The sequence below is a fragment of the Onychostruthus taczanowskii genome, unplaced genomic scaffold (assembly GCF_017590055.1).
Source record: "Onychostruthus taczanowskii isolate IOZ18803 unplaced genomic scaffold, ASM1759005v1 scaffold1, whole genome shotgun sequence".
In the NCBI taxonomy this organism is placed as follows: Eukaryota; Metazoa; Chordata; class Aves; order Passeriformes; family Passeridae; genus Onychostruthus; species Onychostruthus taczanowskii.
Window position 1 is genome coordinate 3290691 of NW_024496525.1, and position 21232 is coordinate 3311922.

A 21232-nucleotide genomic window follows, 5' to 3' on the forward strand; every position below is an offset into this window, starting at 1 on the left:
GTAAAATACAGACGGGGTTTGAAAAACACAGAGTGATAGTAAGAGTCCAGCTAGCCTCAGGTAAAAGCCACCAATTTCAGAAAAAAAAATATATAGCCTGATACCTTTAACAAGCATGAAGTTTGACCTCTTAGTCAAACATCTACAGTGGTGTAATTTCCATGGTGAATCAAGGACAGAAATGTTCCTGCCCATGGGATGCTTCTGTCTGAGACTGTATGCTTTTTGTTACAGTATTCTCATTGCTGGTGTTGCATGGCCAAACACAATAGCAGAGCTGAAACTATGTAAGCAGATTTTCAAGGACTTCTAGTGGTAGAAACTGTGTCCATAAAAAAATTCAGAACACAACTGTGTAGCAACTTTAACGTGTATTCTAGCAAATGCTATTACCCAACCTAAATATGCATTCCAGCATGCATACAGAAAAATCTTCAGACACACTTATTTACATTTTGAAGCCAAGATCATATAGGCACCAGAGTTTAGCCTGTAAAATCACCACCTGACACCAAACAAGTGGTGTCATAGTACGGTATGACACACAGTACCTCAACTCAAAGATTTGCACTACTCCTCTGTGAGATGGACCAGGTCAGGGAACAGATTTAACTAAAAAAACTAAAGTTAAGAGTAGCAGGAACAAGCACTGAGGCAACCAAGAAAATTTTGAATTATGATGACTTTGAAGCAGCGGGGGGGCGAAGGGTTTAAGATCTGTAATGTTTTGCTTTTTAAGCACTGGTTAATTTTCACCCACAGAAGAATGATAATTGATAAGTTGGGGACATCAAGGTTTAGAGCTTTCTTGCATCATGGTGGGAAAGTGCATGCACAGCAGGCAACAAATATTTGTATTTCTTACAAGCTCCAATCTTCTGGCTATAAAAAGCATTCCTTCATTTAATTTGACTCACTATTTAGATTGGCATATTTTTGGAGAATGTAACCATTTCATCAGCATGTCAGAAAATTAAACTCTACTTCTATTTTTAAGCTCAGCTTCTGACTGTAAAAATGCTAATTCTTCTCCTTGAGTCTGAGGACTTTGATGGAGGTGCAAAAGTAACAACCCCATGACAACTGTGATTATATAACGAAGTTGAACAGGTCTCTGTTTTAAACAGACACTGCTGAACAGCTTTGTAACTTGAGTATGACTTTAGACTCCCTTCCCTTGCTCTGATGTGGAGCTCTACAGACTGCAATGTTATAGATGTTTACCCATACTTGGTAAAAGAGCATGAATAGCATATTCCAAAAGCAATATACCACATACAGGAATATTGGTCTTGCACTTTGTCCCTAGAAATACAGTTTTAAGTAGGACATTACCCATGTATAAATACACTCACATTCTGAACTATATGAAGGAAGAGTAACCAGCTAGTAGACACAAGGGACAGTATAGTCAAAAGTTTAGGGTTCAAATACCACAATAGGAGGATTTTCAGAAGTTCTAACTAAAGTTCAGCACTCACTTAACACACTATTGAAATCCAAAATGTAAGGATTTAACCATAAAACACAGAGGTATCTAGCAGTGAGGAATATAGGCATTCCAATAGATGTGCATAACTCATGACACAAACAGGTATTACCTTAACTGCATACAAAACCAGATGTTTTTAAAGAGAGACTCACTTCCAGAAGCCTGTGTTGTGTAAGAAATAAGAGTGTTTGTGCCCACATATTCCTTTTTTACCTGCTCTGCAACTGTCCTGGTTCCTGCCTGGGAGGCAAATCAGAGCTCTTGAGTGCTATGCTTTTGTAGTCTGTAAGAACCAGAACAGAGATCTGTCAATTATTGCTGCAGGAGAAAAACAGCCTGGAATAAAGCATTACAGAAGCACACAAAAACCTACTACTCCTAGGTCTATTTTTGTGTTTAATTTAAAATACATTTTCCTTACATACACAAATAACTGTGGTTGAGATGACGCTTGCTTGCATGACTACAACCCCGGTTATTGAATCATAGAACAGTTTGGGTTGAAAGGGCCACGTAAAGGTCATCTAGTCCAAAACCCTGCAATAAGCAGTCATCTTCAACTAGACCAATTTGCTCAGAGCCCCATCCAACCTGACTTTGAATATTTCCAGAGGTGGGGCATCCACCATGTCTCTGGGCAGCGTGTTACAGTGTCTCACCACCCACACATAAAAACATTTTTCCTTATCTAGTCTAAATCAACCCTCTTTTAGTTTAAAACCATTGTCCTATCACAACAGGCCCTGCTAAAACTCTTGTTCCATCTCATATAAGCCCCCTGTAAGTACTGAAAGGCTGCAATAAGGTCTCCCCAGAGCCTTCTCATCTCTTGACTCAACTCGACCCGACTCCCTCAGTATGTCCTCATAGGAAAGGCGCTGCAACCATCTTTGTGGTCCTCTTCTGGATGTGCTCCAACAGGTCCTTGTCTTTTCTGTGCAGACCCAGATGCAGGACTCCAGGTGGGAGCTGCCCAGAGCACAGTAGCTATAACTTTGTAGGACAGAGAACGTACAACTTACTGTGCAACAACTGAGTTTGGCAGGAAGACACACAAACCAAAGCCCATTTAATCTCTCCAGCACTTCAAATAGAAATTGAAAACCTTATAGGCTAAGTCGTCACCTAGGATTTTATAATCGAGTTCGCTTTACCATGGGAAACAGCAGCGGGCAAAAAAGAGAAATAAAGGAAAGCTGCTGCTGCTCTGCTGCCAAACGGCCTTCGCCTCAGGAGCCGGAGAACCGCGGGGGCTGGGCCCCCTCTGGCGGACACCTGCAGGGAGCGGGAGCGGGAATGGGAATGGGAACGGGAACGGGAACGAGAAAGAGAATGGGAACGGGAATGGGAGCGTGTAGCGCCGCCTCCGCAGACAGGTGAGAGGGAGAGAGAGCCCGGCCTGTGCCGTCCCGCCCGGGCTCCCAGCTCCGCGCCGCAGCCCAGCCGCCTCTCTCGGGGCCGCTCCGTCTCCTTTGCGGGATCCCCCCGCTCCTCTGCCGGCGCCGCTCCAGGGGTGGGAAGGGTCCCTTGGATTGCTGCTTGTCTTTTCTCTTCAAGAGCTGCACTCCAAATTCTACCTGTCAGTCGGTAGGTTGCACTGTAACATCAGGATTGAAGTCTCCTGATCCTGTTTTCCCACTGAGCAGCTCAATAGCAAAACCAATGAAGCCTTTCATGTGGGTTTGTTTATATTTGCCTCGATTCCCTGCTTTATGCCTACAATACCTGGAATGTCCGGGTGGTTTCTAACACAATTGCTGGACAGGTACGAAGTTTAGCTTCCAGTTGTCTTTCTAATGTTTTTTACCATTAAAAAAACTAACCAACAAGCAAACACATGCCAGAAATGAAAGATTGAGAGAGAAACCCCCCCCCCATTTTTTCCCTTTAAATTTTGCTTTATTCAGATATTAATGCGTTTTACTTCCTTGAAAAAATCAGTGAGTTTCCTAATTTAATTGTGTGGGTCTTTACAACGCGGGGTTATATATTAAACTGGAGAGAATGCCCAAGCACCTGCGAGCCCCCGCGGTTAACGGGATGACTCATTTGCACTCCGTGACTCTTTTTGCAAACACTGCAGGGCGCTTACTCCTGAGGGCAGGCGGCTCAGCGCTGGCAAAAGCTGGGGATAACTGGAGTTTTTTGACACTGTCCTGGTTCCTGCCTGGGAAGTAAATCAGAGCTCTTGAGTGCTATGCTTTTGTAGTCTGTAAGAACCAGAACAGAGATCTGTCAATTATTGCTGCAGGAGAAAAACAGCCTGGAATAAAGCATTACAGAAGCACAGAAAAACCTACTACTCCTAGGTCTATTTTTGTGTTTAATTTAAAATACATTTTCCTTACATAAACAAATAACTGTGGTTGTGATAACGTTTGTGGTTGAGATGACACTGAACTGCAGTTCAGCTGATTCTTGCTATTCTGAGCCAGGATCTCACCACAGGTTTAGGACAAAAAACCCCACCCAGAGTAGCTTCAGCACTACTGAAGGACTGCCAGCCTTAGAGAATACACTTTCATGTTTTATTAACACCCAAGAACAGCTAATGCCCTCTGGGCCAGGGACCCTCCGGCGGGGGCGGGCAGGGGCACCGGACTGCACGTACCACAATGCATCGCGCGGCGATGGTAGCCAGCCGGCCGGCCCCTGGGATCGTGTGGAACCCTGGGCAGTGTAGTTTACTTCCGGAGAGCTGCCTGGCCTCTGAAGGCGGGGAGGGAGGCGCAAGGGACTACAACTCCCATAGGGCCGTGCGTCGCCAGCTCTGTGTTGAGGGGACGGGAGGGTGGTGTCCGCGGCTCCCAGCTTGTGACAGCCCCGCTCGCCGCCGATCCCTGGGCCTGAGGCAGCCGCAGCACCGGGCAGACCATGGAGCCTGGGATAGCGGGGGTGCAGCGCCGTGCCTGAGGGCGGGCTGGGGCGTACCGCTATGGATAACCGGTGCTATGGATGCGCGTCCAAGTTCTCTGTCTTCAAGAAAGAGGCAAGTCCGGCTGCGGGGGTCAGGAACGGGCCGGTCCCGCGGGAGCCTCCCCCGCCGTGCCCGGTCTGAGAAGCGAACCGGGAGCTGCCTCGCCCGGCGCCGAGACACGCTTCCCGGCCAGCATCCTGCCGTTGTTGTCCTTGCTTACTGAGCTCCTATGGTGCCTAATTCCGATACGTCTTCAAATATGAGAAATTACCGACCAAAGAAACAAAAAGTCATTGAATGCCATCCCTCTAATCCAGGGTTCTGTCATGGTCTCAGACAGTTCACACACACACTTGGCTATACTCTGGGGTGAAGTGGTGACTCTGCTCCCGGCAGGAGTTATCTGCTGGTGCTCCAAGGTTCTTGAGTCACTGTATCTTCAGCAGCAGCTGGTGAAACAGTTCTATCACCAAAAAATCAGCATAACCCCAGCATTATTTTGTGCGTGCCTCGGCACGGGCACTGTGCCCGCAAGCGGCACCAGTGTGGTGGCGAGGTGCTGAAGCCCTGTCCTGCCCCTCTCTCCTGTCTCTGCAGTGTGGCTGCAAGAACTGCGGACGGTCCTTCTGCTCGGGCTGCCGGAGCTTCAGCGCCGTTGTTCCCCGCTGTGGAAACACCCAGCAGAAGGTGTGCAAGCAGTGCCATGAAAAACTAACTGGGTAAGACGGGAGTGTTTCTTCACCCAAAGACAGTTTGCTGATTTTTTTCCTTCAGTTTACATTCAGTGTGGTGTTGCAGATTTCTGCAGGAGAGCTCTGCCTTCCATATGTGCATGGATGCTGCCTGCACCCCAGAATTTCAAGACAGGACATCTCTGAACTTGTTGTTATATGAGCTGTGCAGTCCTAAAATAGGAATCAGGATTTGTGCCTGTTCTCTATGATTTGAAAGCATCAGGTTTAAATCTTCACGGATGGACACTGAATTCCTGTGGACAGCTTAACTAGATGGGCTGAGGTTAAGCCACGCTGTGTTTTTGCCCAGAAATCTACACTGCTTTAACAGTTCTGGCAGTCTTCTCAGCTGTGTATTAGTTGGGTAGCCTGACAATAAGATGTTCAAAGTGTCAGTAATTCTGTGGGCAAGCAATGACATAAATCCTCCTTATTGAGAGATCTCTGCTATATGTAGCCTGAAGATGTAAAGTTTTGTAGCCAAAAATCTATAAAACTTTTGCTTTTAAAAGAAAACTTTAAAAATTATTTGCAAACATAACCAGTAGTCTTCCTGTTGAAAACAAAACATGTAATTCAGTAGCAGCAGGATTATACACTTGAACAAGCAACATAAGAACACAGGCGTACAACAGAGTTCCTCTGTCAACCAATTCTTCTGTGTCCTCCTTTTTCTCTTGCATTTCTCTTGTTCCTTTTCCTCACTTTTCTCCTATAGCAAGGAATTTTCACCAGCAAGGGGGGAATTTTCTGGCTCTGCAGATGTTGGAAGGAGAAGAGCCTCATTAGTGAAGGTCTTCATCTTCATGGGCTGTTGAAAACAGTGAAGGACAGTATTCAGTCTTTTCAGTTTTGAAATTATCATTTCCCTTCACAACTTCAAAGCCATAAAGAAAACAGAGCCACCTGTCTTGACGTTTCCTCTGGGTGTTTTTTTCTCATAATTTTAATATCAGCACTAGAGAGCTACAGCAGAAAAACAATCTTCCCTGACTGGATAGCAGGTAGATTATAGAATCATAGAGTGGTCTGGGTTGGAAGGGACCTTAAAAGTCATCTATTTCCAGCCCCTGTGCTGTAGGCAGGGACACCTTCCACTAGACCAGGTTGCTAAGAGCTGCATCCCACCTGACCTCGAACACTTCCAGGGATGGGGCACCCACAACTTCTTTGGGCAACCTGTTCCAGTGTTTCACCACTCTCCAAGTAAAGAATTTTTTTCTAGTATCTAATCTAAACCTGTGCTCTTTCAGTTTAAAACCATTTCCCCTTGTGCTGTCGCTACGTGTTCTTCTAAAAAAAATCCTTCTCCGTCTTTCCTGGAAGTTTCTGGGAAGACCCCAGAGCTGAATGCAGCACTGCTGGTGGGGTCTCTTGAGAGAGGAAGAGATGGGTAGAATCCCCTCCCTTGCCCTTCTGCTTTGGATACAGCCCAGTACACAGTTGGCTTTCTGGGCTGTGAGCACACATTGCTGGGTCATGTCCAGCCTCCTATTCAGCAGCACTCCCAGGTCCTTTTTGGCAGAGCTGCTCTTGGTCTGTTTGTTCCCAGCCTGTGTTGATACCAGGAGTTGCCCCAACCCAAGTGCAGCACCTTGCACTTTGTCTCATTTAACCTCCTGAGAGTCCCAAGGCCCACTTCCTGAGCTTGTGCAGATCCCTCTGGATGGCATCCTGTCCTGCAGGTAATACACATAGGCTGCAGTTCTGTAAGCTGCATATGTTGTTGTTCTGCATGCAAACAGCTTTCAGAATTGAAGCCTTAGAACTGTGTCAAGCATTCCAACAATGCTGCATTTAGTCATTACTATATGGGCCATAGCTGTGATTTCTAAGAATGAATAAAAATGCTGACTAACTTACATGAGTGTCTAGTTTCATCCCTCAGCAAAGTAGAAGAGTTAGACCTGTTTTAGGCGTGTAGTGTTCTAGTGTTTTGTAAGATGTTATATAATAACTTTTGTAACGCTTTGTTTTACTTGCATGTTATATAATTCTGTGTTTGTTGCATGCCCCAGCTCCTTCCAGAGTGTCCTGCTGCATGGAAGCTAATTACACTGGGAGTCTTACCTAAGTACTCCCTAGCTGCCCCCTGACCTGGGAGGTGCAGGCTGTGGGAGGCAGGGGTGTTTCAGCCTTTGGATCACTGGTGACCCTATTAAGTCACATTCTGTCCAGGTGCAAAACAACTGGACCAAAGGACAGAGATGAAGGCTCCTGCTGTCCTGGGCAGCGATATTGTCTTAATCCCTTGCATAAGCTGATTCCTGTCAGTATTAATGAGTTTAAGAAAGGGGCTGTACCAAGAGGTCAAGAAACACCTACTGATTCCACTTGAGATGAGAGACTAGATGATTGTCAGTATTGTCAAGTATTGTCAGTATCTTGAGTTCAGAGAAATCATTTTTGTCTTTCAGAGAAGGATCTCAAAGCAGTTCAGCAAAATGGTCACCACCAGAAAACTACAAAAAGTGAGTTGCACTTGCCAAGCAGTTCTTTCTGCTGCAGATGAGCCTTTTAGGGCCTCCTCTTCCCCTATGGATAGCAGTAAAAGTGAGGCTTGTGGTGTGGGTATTTGCTTGTTTAGAGTTAGATTAAGGATGGACTTTTTGTTTTGCTGTTTAGGCTGTTTGTTTGGAGGGGTGGGGGATATGCTTTTTGAATAGACTCCTGAACAGCCACCTGCCTGCAATTATCTGTGGCTGACCAGAGTTGGCTCGGAAACAGGAGCCTTGTGCTGAAATGTTCCTTGTATGCTGGGAAGTGCTGCCAGATGTGTTGTTCTTGTGAGCTAAGGTTTTCCTTGCTCTTAGAAGTACTTTATTATGCTGATATTGGAGAGAGTGATTTCATTTGTCTTCTGCACTGGCATTCTTCAGATAGCCTGTTGGTTTCACAGAGGATGTTTTCTTATCTCCAGGTTAAAATCCCTGTTCTCATTGACATGTATTTTTTTCCATCCTTGTCACAGGCGTGTAGCAGCTTTTGAGGCTAAACAAAACCAGCTGAAAGACCAACAGAAGGCAGCTGCAAAACCCCCAGGTCGAGCAGGCTGCAGATACCAGGGGCTCTCAAAAGAGGATAGAGCTATTGCAGAGAGACTGGAGAGGCTCAGGGAGGAAAGGAAACCAAGTGAGTTTTAGAGAACACCATAAATACCTTGGGTGGGAACACTACTATTTGGGAAACAAGGAGCCTGGAGCAAGAGGAAAGTGCTGGGCTTTAAGTGGCTGTGATATTAGTGGGATGGAAGCTTAAAATAGGACAGAGCATCCGAGGTCTGCTGCCACAATGGCTATCTTCTACAATGATTTTAGATCAATGTTCCAGTTTCATTTTGCTTCTTGGCGTTCTCTTGAAACTACTACTCAGTTTTGGAGTAGTGTCTTACCTGTAAAATCACTTCATTTTCTGTTTTTTGAGGTAAAAACATGTGTCTAACCCACTTGGAGTAGAATGAAATGAAAGTCTTTGGCCAAACTATTTTGAAGAAGGTTTCCTTTGAGTCATTGTCTTGGGCATCAGCACTTCCAGTCTCTGTGGGACTATGTTCTGACCAGCCTTGTCTCACAGAGGGAAAAGGATTTTCATCCCAGTCCACAACTGTCAGGTTCTGGGACTGCTTTGAGGTGCTTGCATGAGAATAAACTATTTTAAATGTTATGTATGGTCTCTAAAAGGAAAAGAACACTCTTCAGAATGGTCACCTGGTTATTGCCGAATCACCGAGTCCAGCTGTTAACCCAGCACTGCCAAGTCCACCACTAAGCCATATCCCAGAGTGCCACATGTACACATCGTCTGGGTACCTTCAAGGATGGTAACTCAGCCACTTCCCTGGGCAGCCTTTTGCAATGCTTGACAACCCTTTCTGTGGAGCAATTTTTTCTAATATCCAATCTAAACCTCCCCTGGAATAATTTGCAGCTATTGCCTCTCATCTGTTATGTGGCAGGGGAGAGTTTCAGTCTGATAAGGCTGGGATTGCATTAGGAGATGTGGGACCAATGGACTGGACTGCCTAAATTACACTCATTTCTCTGCCTGTCCCTAGAATCCCAAGTCAGCTGATTTCCAGATGACATCAGCCTAATACTTGTGTTATGGCTAGGAAATGAACTCTGAAGAAGTCAAGGACTTGGAAGGAAGGGATAGCAGTTAGCATCAGGGTAGTCTCTGAGTCACCGCAGTATGACCCTTCATTCACGTCAGGGCTGGGCGAGGTTTTTACTCAGGCGTTCAGAGTCTGATTGCAGAAAGAAATACAATTTTAAGGAAAAAAACATGTAGCTTTTAATTTTCAATAACAAAATAATCTCCTCCCTTGGGTTATTGTGAATTGCAGAGTCCATCCCTACTCAGGCTGAGATTGAAGCTAGGCTGGCAGCCCTGAAGGAGGATGGCCGAGGACCTGTTCCATCCACACAGGAAATGGAGGACCGGTTGGCTGTCCTGCAGGGTAGAGATCCTCCTTCCCAAGCTCCCAGACCTGTAAGCTCCCTCATCTCTTTAATCAGCAATTTATTCTGAGCTGACACAGTAACTGGTGTCACAGCATGCTAACCATTCTTCCTTCTTCAGCCTTTTTGTGTCCAGGTAGCTTTGTTCAGAAATCTCTGTTTCCTGATTGTGTCATTGCTCCCGAAGCAATTCACCAGCCTTTACCCATTCAAAGCTTCAATTTGAATGCAGAACGTGCCTTAATGCCAAATGTAGTTTGTGTGTGTATTTTTAACAATAGATGCTAAGGTTTTTTACTCTCAACTCATTTATGTACATGAGTGGTCATAGTTTTTCACAGCTGTTTGTATTGCGGACTTATCAGCCCTACCTCCTAATTACATCTTCTAGCTGTTACTGCATACCAGCTGGGCAGAATCCTGTTAATTTTTCCAGAAATGGAAGCCCAGTGTGATTTGTCTGAGTTTGCAGAGGAACTAGTTGAATATATGCCTTGAAAGACTATAGGAATAATCTTGTCCCCCAGGATACCATTTCCTTATGGTTCTTTCAGCTACATGCCCAGCTGTTGTCGTAGATCTCTGTGGGGCTTGCTGGCTGGCACTGTTGAGAATGGCACTTTATTTACCCTGGAGATAGTGGCAGAGCTGGAGTTGGGACCCAGCAGCATGTATTTTTACACATTCAGCACCCCTTTGCCTTGTTTGGGTGACTGCACTTAGAGCTGTGTGCATTCAGCACCTCTGAAAATGAAACCCTTACAAATCTTACACCACATAACTGTAAACTGAGATTCTCCATGTCAGTGGAGGCATCTTTGTATACTGCTCCCATCTAGGGTGATCTTGGTTGCCAAGATTCTCCTTTGATTGAGTACACCACTTTGCTCTCATTTGCCTTTTCCCACACTCCCTGGCTTCTTAGGTGCACCAACCCCCGGATACCCGAAGTCTGGTCCAGCAGACAGATGACCTGTTAACTCAACTGTCTGAGGAGGTTGCCATTGATGAGCATTACAGACCAAGTGTTCAGCCTCAAGGTATCTGTTTTGGCTTCTAAAGACCTGTTTATGTCTAATAATGTATGTGCTATGCTGAGAAGGGGGTTTGTGCCTCCCTATGTAACTTACAGGTGAGCTCGGTGTCCAGTTTGTCCATATCTTCCCCTTATAATCCCTTGCACTGGGCAAGAGCAGCCATCTGGCTCCACCCTGGGACCCGGTGTCTTTGCTTGGAGATAGTTCCTTCTTGTCAGGATTGCATTATTCAGATTCTCTGTTTCTCTAAAGTGTTTCTCTAAATTGTTCCTCTCCTGCCTGGAGAGGAGCTGTTGCTACTCCTAATGCACCTGTGCACTGTTGCAAAATATCAGCATGAGAATCTGGCATACCATTATCTTCCTGGCTGCATTGCTTTCTCTGTAAACTCATTCTAGGCCACAGACTAGCTCAATTTCTTCTCTTATGTACAGAGAAGATCCCACTGGCATGCCTTTTCCTCTCGTTATCCAGTTTTATGGAGAGCAACAAGCTGCTCTCCTAGCATTATTTGTCATGTTTTCTGTGCCCAAGGAACATTGCTGCTGAGTCACCAGTGTGTTCTGTGTGTCTGTCTGCAGCTGTTAGTAGCCAGAGTTTGAATGATCTCAACCGGGGAAGTGAAGATTGTGTTTGCCCTGCAAATCTGGACCCAAAACAGCTAGAGGAAGAGAAGAACAAACTTCTGGCAGAAGCTGCTGCTGAGCTGCGGGAAGAGAACACTAGGCAGGAAAAGATCCTACAGGTTGCCAAGAGATTGGCAGCACTCAAAGGCGAGGACCCAGAGAAAGGTGGGTAGCAGATGAAAATACAGTGCCAAGAGAGGAATCAAATTGCTATGACAGAGTAAATTCTTTATTAGTGTTTATCCATTTAATTCTTCTGTTCTGCAAGAAACAGACTGAAATTTGATTCTGTCTGCAAGGGTGTACAGGCTGGGTTGTCATTAAATCATTATGAAAGATCTAAGTTGAGGGTAAAGGCTGGGACTGTAAGGTCAGACTGCTTTGTCTTGCATCCTTCTTTGGGATAATTTTAGCATGCTTTGATGAGGTTAACAAAACTTTTAAAAGCAAAACTATGGTTTTGGTGGAGATCTTTTCCATCTCTCTTTATTTAAAAATAAACAGTAATGTCCTTTATGAGGAACCTGCACCTTAAAAGGTCAGAGCCAGAATGCCACAGCCAGCTCACACCACAGAGAATTGTCTGTGGTACATTAGTGTGCACAAGGCTTGAGGCAGGTGTGAGTTACAGTCTCACATTTCCTACTCCTACAGTTACACTGGAAACCTATAAGCTCCCTGACAGTGATGAGGAAGTGGCTGAGGAGGAGGCCATTCGCCAAGTGCTGAAACAGGTCAGAAGTGGCAGCTGTGGCCTTGTTTTTCTTCCTCTTGGTTATGCCTCGTGAGTGTGTTACCTGGTGAATGTACAAAGGTTTGTGTTTCCTGAGAAGAGTTTCTCCTTCCTTACTTTCCTGGTGGTTTTCCAATACTAGCTCCCATGGGCCATTCAGCTATTTGACAGGCAATTGAAAACAATACTTCTAGTCTGTCCCACTGTCTTTCTCATTCATGCTTAGAGTCTCTTGTGGTCTGCATGTGTCTCCTGCATCACCACACTTTGCTGGTACTTCCTCTCTTCTTGTTCTGTGTTTCCCTCCAGCCAGTTAGAGCGTGGATGATGAGATGTGTGCTGTGTGGCTCAGCTTACGCCTACATTTCTCCCCAAAATGTCTCTGAATTGTCTTGCAGGCAGACCTGAGCTTCAGTTTGTCTGATATATCACATGTGTGTGATTAGCATGATGCTGAGGGCCTGCTAGCTGCACTGCAAAGCAGAGTGTGTGAGCTGCAGGCCCCTGCTGCTGCAGACTGTGCACAATGGACACACAGTGTTCCGAGTGCAGAGTGGGCTTGCATCTGTCTGGGTAACACCAGCTGCATTCAGACTTGTCATCTCCTGTTACTGCATGAGAGCAACAAGCACAGGAGGCTTAGGGCCTAGAATGAGGCTGTGTTTGAAACAAGAGACTTCTTCCTTTGTGTTGTTACCAGCTCACAGAGGAAGCAGCCCTGGATGAAGCAAGTGGATTCAACATTCCCCCAGATCAGACCACCCAACCAGGACCTTCACAACAGAACCTGTGTAAGCAAGCAAAGCAAAAGGTCAGTGAAATGGTCAGGATCTCTTGAATTGACATCTGGAATGTTCCAGAGTGTCAGGAGAGTACAGTTCTGCAGCAAAAGTTTGTTGTATCCTAGGCTTGATGCAGAAAAAAAAAAATTAAATAACCAGTTTCTCCAGAGCTAACAAGCCAAGCAGCTTCTGCAAGGCTGACCAGCTCTGAGCTCAGCTGTGAATCATCCTTGTACTTATTAAAGGAATTGTTCCCTGGAATACAGTTCCTTCCAGGCTGGCTTTGAGTTGAATGTTACAGAGTTGTGTAAACCAAGAGAAGGTGGTAGACACCTCACAATATATATGTATAATAAGGTCAACAAGGCCATGGTCTAGTACCATACAATCTGAGCCAGAGTAAATGGGAGGTTTACCAGTGCTTTCAGCAGAATAGAACCTCTAGATAGCATTCTACTGTTCATGTTCTCATATAATGTCAGAAGAAGGAATTAGTAGCAGGATACCCTATGCTGAGAGTGGATTCTAGCCTACTATGGAAATATATACATAATCTCTAATGTGTATTACAAGAATTGAATGCACCTGTGACTCACAGGCACCTGTTAGGCCTGCTCCCAGTGGAAGAAATTATATAATTGTAAACATTATCAAAAACATCCATCTCAGGTATGACACCTTGCATTTCTGGGATTACTGATGCAAAAGATAGTGTTAGGAAAAGATTGTGTCAGGAAGCTGCCTTTGCCAGTGTCCAGGCACTATGTCTCAGTGTGTTTTAAGTTCCACAAGAGTTCTCTGTAAGGGAGAAGGAGGCCATAGTTGGCTGTATGGATATATTTAGATTATGATTTCAGAAAATCTTTTTGTCCCAGCCTCAGGTATGAATGAATAGTAGGGGCCTTTTGGCAAAGCACTTCCTTTCTCCCATAGTTTTCTTCCCACAACAGGGAGAAAACAATGCCCCCACCTCCACATTCCCTTCCCACATAGGATCAGCAAAACTGTTTGATCTGTAGCTTTTGCAGCAGGAATTGTCTGTCACATGGTATTGTTGTGGTGTCTGCCAGAATATCTGAGCTTTATGCCCTTAACACAGCACATGCAATGTGGGTGTACGTCACTGTAGACACTAAACGAGGCTGAATACCTGTTTACATTCCAAGCAACATAGATTTAAACCCAAATTCTAGAAACACAATACCCCGGGTTTTTATTTGACAACTAGATGTATAGGGAGCCTGTTCCTGCACTCTGGGCAAGTTCATCTCACAGATTTAGGAACAAAAGAGAGGAAACTGTGGACTATGGGACAGGGCACTGTGGCCATCGTGTGTTACAGTTAAGGTCCTTTATTGTCCATGCTGGGGTTTGAACTCTCTGTCTCTTGTTTTCTGTGTGAATTAGAGCCACGCTCCAGCCACCACAGCTCTTGCAAGGGCAGATGATAGTGATGAGGATGAGTTACCCTGGTGCTGCATCTGCAACGAAGATGCCACTTTGCGCTGCCATGGCTGTGACGGGGATCTCTACTGTCAGCGTTGTTTTTGGTGAGTCTTGCAATTCCTCTGGGTCTGAGCGGTGGGTCAAAGGTAAGCTTGGCCCCCTTTGTATGTTTGTCTCATTAGACAGAAAAACAGGCAGTAGGAGGCAAGATGTGAGGAATCCAGATTTGAGCTGAATGCTAGTTGTTAGAGAAATACTTTGTGAGATCGGTAGTTGTTCCAGGCTTCAGGAACTAAACTAGTACTAGGCAGAAATGCTTCAGTGCATGTTTGGGCACATTGTCTGAGTGTTCTCTGGAGCAGCTGATATGCTGCATTACGTGGGATGGGATAAATGAGACCATTGTTCAGTGACTCCTATGGCTTGTTAATGCCATTGATGGATGACCTAGGCTGGATTCCCTTAAAGGGGGAGATCAGATAGTATGAATTCCTGAGGGTTTTCTTAGGTTGAGACTTTGCAATCCTAAACCATATTAAAAAATTCTTTGTTGAAATATGTATGTGTGAGCCTTTTTTCACCAGTCAGGCTGGTGAAAGACTTGCAGCAGCTGTAGTCTTTGTTCTTAAACACGTGTAGCTTGATTTTTGACAAAATTTTCATGCCTCAGATTTGGAGGGTTAATTCATTTGAATACAAAGTTATTCCTAACACGTTGTGTGACTTCTCTTTTTTCATGCCTCAGAAGGATTGGGTACTTAGCTGGGTTCTCAGATTTGTGCTGGATGACATTAAGACAGCAGGTTGCTAAAGATGTGGTTGGGATAATAAGAGATGCTTTTTGTGCATATTCTCTCATTTCCTGCAAATGTATTTTAGGGAAATGCACGTGTGGTGGGGGAAATCCATATGAAAATGTTCAGAAAACATATGACAGGCAATGTTAGATTGTTAATATAAAGCATATGGACAAAAGTATCTGATAGCAAACATCAGTAAAAGGAGATTTAGCAGTCTGGCAGGTGAGTGTATGATCCACACACTGCAGATGCAGGCTTGTATCTTACTCAACACTGCCTGCTTCTGAGCATGGTTAAGACAGCTGCCAGTACACTGCATTATTTTCAGTTATTTTCCAGAGTTTTCTGGAGGAGACTGTCACTTCCTCTGTTGTCACAGTTGCTAATGTCACTGGAATCACAGACACAGTGCTGAAAATGAGCCATGAGTTACATGAATCTCTTCAAGAGGGAAAGAAACAGAAGGACGTGTTGTCATTTCCAAATACAGTGACAAGGATGAGCAGACCTTCCCATAAAGCATCTCAGAAATTTCTGTTAAAAGCAAATATCTTAAGTAGTTAGTCCACATGGCTGCCAGTCATGTCTTCACAGCCAGCCCTTGGGATATGTTTCTGGTTAAGGGCTGCTGGGAGATATCTTGTGCAGTGGCTGAGGGTGAGTTCCTGGCCTGGGTATTTGCTTCTGACTGCACTTTGTATTTGCTTCTTAGGGAAGGCCATGAGGAGTTTGACCTGAAGGACCACCACACCTCCCGCTATCATCTTCCTTGCAAACAGAAGTGACCACGATTATGGGCAGAAGAGGAGCTGGAGAATGGGAAAATAGAGAACCCAGCCAGATGGGAAGAATCTAAGTGGATTTGCAGCCAAAACGGGTGATGTTTTGGACAGTTAAAGGATGTGCTGTAATTTGAGAGAGGCTTGGAGGGTGTGTGACTTGGTATTCACAAATACACCTGAGAAGTGCAGGGTTTGCTGTGCATGCTTGGGGATAAATGAGAACTCTATATGAGGAGGTGGATACAAGTCTATAAATACAGATGGTAAAACAATGTAGGTAGCAGTAAAGATGTGTGTTTAAGGCAGTACTGACTGGCTGATAAATAACTTCCTGCTTTTACTAACAGCTTATACACTGGTTCAACAGGCAGCAAAGCACTTTGCACTGAGAAAAATGTCTGCATTGTGATCACGTGTGTGATGGGAACTTGCAAAGCATAATAAAAATTATTTACAGAGGCCTGTGGTTAAAGTCTCTCCTGAAAATGCCTGATAGCCCTTATCAAAGTGTTGCTTTCTTATAATGGTATGTTATTCCTAGTGTCAAGCGGCTTAGGGAAAGAAATGAAGAATAGTGAAGTCATCAAAAATGTTTCTGTGGCACGTCTGGAAAAGATGCAGGGCGGTGTTGCTCACTGACATGAAAGGAAGGATCCTTTGAAAAGGTAATCTGCTACTGATACAGTGTTGTGGCCTGCAGTGGCTGTGCCAAGGTCATGTCATCTCTATGAGCAACCTGTTAGTCTGAAAGAGCTATGTGTAAATCTGAAAGCAGAATTTCACTTTGTTTATTATTTGGTCACCTGGTGGGATAAAAATGGTACCTGTGTGATGCTCTTCATCTGGTTAGGAGCAAATCTCAGTTGCATATGTCCATATCCCTCCTGGGAGACAATCCAGATGCAAGTGGCACTTGCCAGTGCCCAGAACACCCAGAATTGCTTCAAATACCCAAGTAAATTGGCTGTAAACATACTCTATTATTCCATCAGGATGAGATCTTTCCAAATAATGTGCCTTCTGAGAGAGCTCTCTAAGGCTGACAATTCCAATTGCAACAAAATAAAGGATTTGTCCTTGACAGGGAATTTCCAATGAATCTTGCCTGTCTGGTTTGACACTGCCACTCCCAGATGTCTGCCTTGCCCCGGTGCTTAAGGTCAGTGCCTCCAAGCTGAAGTGATGAAACAGTGTTTACCTGCACCTCTGGTCAGAGGACAGCAAATGAATGAAACCACTGTTGAAGGTGGGTTTCTGCTAATGTGTTGCTCTGGATCAGTCTCTTCAACAAAAACCTGGTTCAAACAATGTAGAATAGTAATACTTTAGGTCAACACACTAAAAATGGCAAGTGTATCCAGCAGTGCCATCAAAACCTTTTCTTAGGAAGGGGTGGCAAAACCCGACTTGTGAGGAGGATCTTCTTTCTCCTGGCAGCCCTTGCTTCACCAGTGCCTGTCTCCTTGGGACAGGTAGATGGGAAAACTATTTGAGTTGTTCTGATGCAAGAGCTCACAATTAACCCTGTGACACACAAAATTTAAATAAGCTATTTAAGTAAGCCCTGAGGAGCTTGCAGTCTTAAAAATCAAAACAAAATGCTGTTCTTTATTTATGTTATCATAGGAGTGAACACTTTTTCATTGCTATTTGACATGGATAATTAGTCTGGTAGTAAGACAGCCCTGTTCTATCTGAGGTTAAAGCCTTCATCTTTTACATATACAAGGGAAGGTGCAACTATCTGTTCTTATTTCTTTCCTAAATTGATCCACTGCTTTGGGTTTCAGCCTGTGTCTTCCCCAAGCAGTTAGTAGTAATTTTGTTTCTTGATTTCCAGCTGCTGGGTTTTTTTTCAATATCTTAGTATAAGCTGGTATGATACTTGCAACATTTTTGAATGCTTCATCAGGCACAACAAAACTTTGAGCTCCCTTGCAGTTAGGCAGCCTCTGTCTTGTAAGCCCTGCCCTGTTCACATCAGTATTAATGGAGCAGGTTGCAGCCGGAAGCAGTTTATTTAGAGTCCCAGATTGGTTTCTGTGGGGTCATCCCAAGGAATCCAGAAATGCACCCAACCCATTACCTGAAATAGAACTTAGTCATACATGGAAGACTCTCTTCAAGTCATGCAGACACAAGCTGCTGCTTTCCCTGCACCACTAATGGACATTTTTGTGGCTGCTGCACTTTCTGCATGCAATGGGGCATTTTAGTAGTAGCCCAGTCACTTTCCCCTGAAAAGCCATTCCCACTGTAGCTGATGCCTCAGTGAACTCCACGGAGGAGGGGCAGAGGGGTATCCAGATGGGCTGTCTGCAGGAAGCACACCTAGCAGAATCTGTGTTGTGAAAGAGGAATGCTGCATGACCTTTAAGTGGGCAGTGCACTGTTAGCTCTGTAACTTACTCCCTATCCTTGTATTTGAAAAGGTGCTGGTAAACAAAGATTCTGGTAATCAGTCAATTCCTGACAGGCCAGATCAACTTCAGTCATAGCTGTTCAAGGACAGAAGACAGCTTGGCATCTTCCAGAAAGAGATTCAACTTCTTTGCTCTTGTCTTTGTAGCAAGTCGTGAGGGATTTTCTTTCCCTTTCAAAATGTTATATATGTGAATTATCAAATGTGGACTCCACTCCAATAAGAATTCAAATTAGAAAAGTTCATGAACTTTCATACATTGGGTTATCTTGGTATAATCTGGAGGGCAAAGTTCCTTTCAAGCAACATTCATAGATAGTATCTACATACTTATGCTAGTGGTGATGCTGAGAAACAGCAAAGTTAACTGGAAGATGTTTGTAACAAAAATTTTTCAAGCATTGATTTTAATCTATCCTTGTGGTCTAGTGGGAGAACAGCCAAAACGTAAATCAAACCAAGTGTGCTTTACTACTGTTTAAGAATGAAACAAAAAAGAAGTTACTCTGATTGTATTACATTGCTTTTTCTTTTACACCAGTGAACTGAGAAATCATCTACCACTGGCCACATGTTGCCTTGCTCCCCTGATCTCAGTGTGCTCAGTTGAAGTGCTCTCGGGTATCATTATCTATCAGAATTCCTTATGCATCAAACATGATAGGGTCTGCAGCTTACTCTCATGTTGCCTTGCTCCCCTGATCTCAGTGTGCTCAGTTGAAGTGCTCTCAGGTATCATTATATATCAGAATTCCTTATGTATCAAACCAGCTGCACATGATAGGGTCTGCAGCTTACTCATTTCCTGCTGCTTGCAGAATAAGCATAAAGACAACTTTGGTCAAACAGAGTTTTCAGAACATGCTTTGTCTTTGATTCTAACAATGTCTACCTTAAAGCACAGACAAAAATTCTTTTTGCATCACTCCATATTGAGGAAATACTGTTCTGCAGAACAGTTCCCAGGGGAAAGAAGCTATTTCTCTTGGGCCAGAGGAGAGGCATGTCATGTCTTTGTGCTGTTGCAGCTCAGCAGAATAAAACAAAGTCTGTTAGTGGAGTATGTAAGTAATCTGAACTCCTATACTGCTGTGCTGTAGCTAATTGCATCTCTAGTTTAGGACACTCTCCTCATGTCCTGTCCACCTAGCTCTTCCACCTGAACTTCTGCTTGATCCTAGTCTTTTTTTACCAGTGCTCAGAGCTTTTTGTCAATATGCTGCTCTCCTTTCCCAAGGGGTGTGTTACATGAGTGTTAGCAGGTGTCATCCGTAAGCCAGATCTGCAGCCATTGCAGGTCTGGATTGAAGTTTTTGTTATGTTACTGATTAAGTTGAGATTTCATGAGGGTAGGCATGTCCCACTAGCTCCTTATTAAGCCAAAATTGGCATGTTCCCAGGGCTACCAAAGACATATATTGGACCTGATAGAGAAAGACCATTTCTCCAGCCTAGTGGGTGAGCTTTAGAACACCTTGGAGCAGTCTTGGAACAAGACATGAGGTCCATGGCTTGCCAACTTCCAGTCAGATACAAGAAAAGCATGTGAAAGGAAGCAGACCCTTACATCACAGTTGTTACTGCAGCTTGGATTTTGTCTTCTTAGAGGACACAACCTACTGTGTTTGTCAGTTTGTTCACTGACAGCTGGAAAATAGGAGGGAAGAACAAGATAATAGTCATCACTCTGCTGCTGATAAAGATGGAAAGACTAATGCGTTTAAGATATTACTGGTTCAGCCCAAGAATCCTTGTTCGTCTTTGTTAGCTAACCTGCATGTCCCTCTGGTTCCATAGTTGGTCCCTTCTGCCTGGCTCACCAAACAGACAAAAGATGTACTCAAAAGCTGGCCTTGAATGTTCTGCTCTGTAGGAGCTCCTCTGGATGTGACCCACACTCATCTCTTGTGTTTGCATGGCAGCTATCAATGTAGGGACAGGGCATAATGTGAGAGCGCTCTGCCTAAGCAATCAGCCTCCATTTGCTGTCTTGTTTCCTAGTCCATGTGTCAAATTACTGACTTGCTGAGAGGCTGGATGTAGTTTCCTCCGTATTTTTCCAGGCAAATATTAGTTGTAGCCAGAAGAGTTTGTGCAGCAAGGTACTGTGTCCTACTTCCCTGCTCGTTTGTGAGACCTACCTGTCTGCAAAAGTCTCGCTCCGAGATGCTCCCTGAAATAAAGTTGGGAGCAGGTATTTTTTTACTTCAGTTTTTCTTTAGAATCTAAAGAGAGAGCAAAATCAAGTAGTGCATGGCTGGTTTTTTTCTGTTTTAATATAAAATAAGTATTTCCCAACATCTTTTTAAACTAGGAGAAAAATCATTCCCAGAATCGTTCCTTTAGAAAAGGCTTCTAAGTTTTAAATTCCACAAAATGGAAAAAAATCTAGCCATTAGCTATAGCAGCTGTTTCACAAACTTCTTAGGTAAACCAGGTGCATCCAAACTATCATATATTTTCTATCCAACCTTCATAAATAAGAGAGGCTTAGTAAGACTTACAAAGTATGTGCAATGCTGTAGAGTCAGGTACAGCAGTAACAGGCAGGAGATCACAGTTGGGTTTAAGCCAGACTGAAATGAGGTGTAGCTTAACAGTGGCTGATTTTCCATGTTGATGAATGAGTGATAACCAATGCCTTGTTTTCCTTGCAGTGGATGAAAAAAAGAAGTCTTGATGGGCTCCTGAGAATTGTATTCAGTGCTCCTTGGCCAGCATGGAGATTCCTAGAAGAATCTAAAGGAGAGAAATCTTTTCCTCTTCCTCAGGTTAACACACGCTTTAAGAATCAGGAAAATGTACAGTCTAGCTCCCTGCTGTGTGTGTAGATCTGGAAGGAGTGGAGACTTCAAACCACTGGTACAGAGTTCACAAACTTGGTGAAGTTTGTCAATAATAAGTCCTAAACATAATCAGAAGTTCTGTTGCTGATCCTGGTTTTTGTCAGGAAGATACACATTTCCTTTTAACCAGAGCTGGGTTTTCCATGTGAGCAAGG

The 21232-nt window shown here is 44.2% G+C and overlaps 1 protein-coding gene across 2 annotated transcripts; it reads left to right on the forward strand.

The window, feature by feature from the left end:
- The first annotated feature begins 4278 nt into the window (after window positions 1-4278).
- ZFYVE19 (zinc finger FYVE-type containing 19) lies at window positions 4279-16268 on the forward strand. Of its 2 annotated transcripts, none has more exons than XM_041399501.1 (11): window positions 4279-4481; window positions 5007-5128; window positions 7561-7614; window positions 8115-8275; window positions 9489-9634; window positions 10529-10643; window positions 11222-11431; window positions 11921-12000; window positions 12700-12810; window positions 14189-14331; window positions 15740-16268. In XM_041399501.1, exons 1-11 carry the CDS (start codon window positions 4428-4430, stop codon window positions 15810-15812), a joined length of 1269 nt encoding a protein of 422 aa, XP_041255435.1. In that variant the 5' UTR covers window positions 4279-4427; the 3' UTR covers window positions 15813-16268. The 2 variants fall into 2 exon arrangements, with proteins under 2 accessions (XP_041255435.1, XP_041255446.1); XM_041399512.1 differs by having other exon boundaries at window positions 4300-4481; window positions 5007-5096.
- Window positions 16269-21232: the final 4964 nt, after the last annotated feature.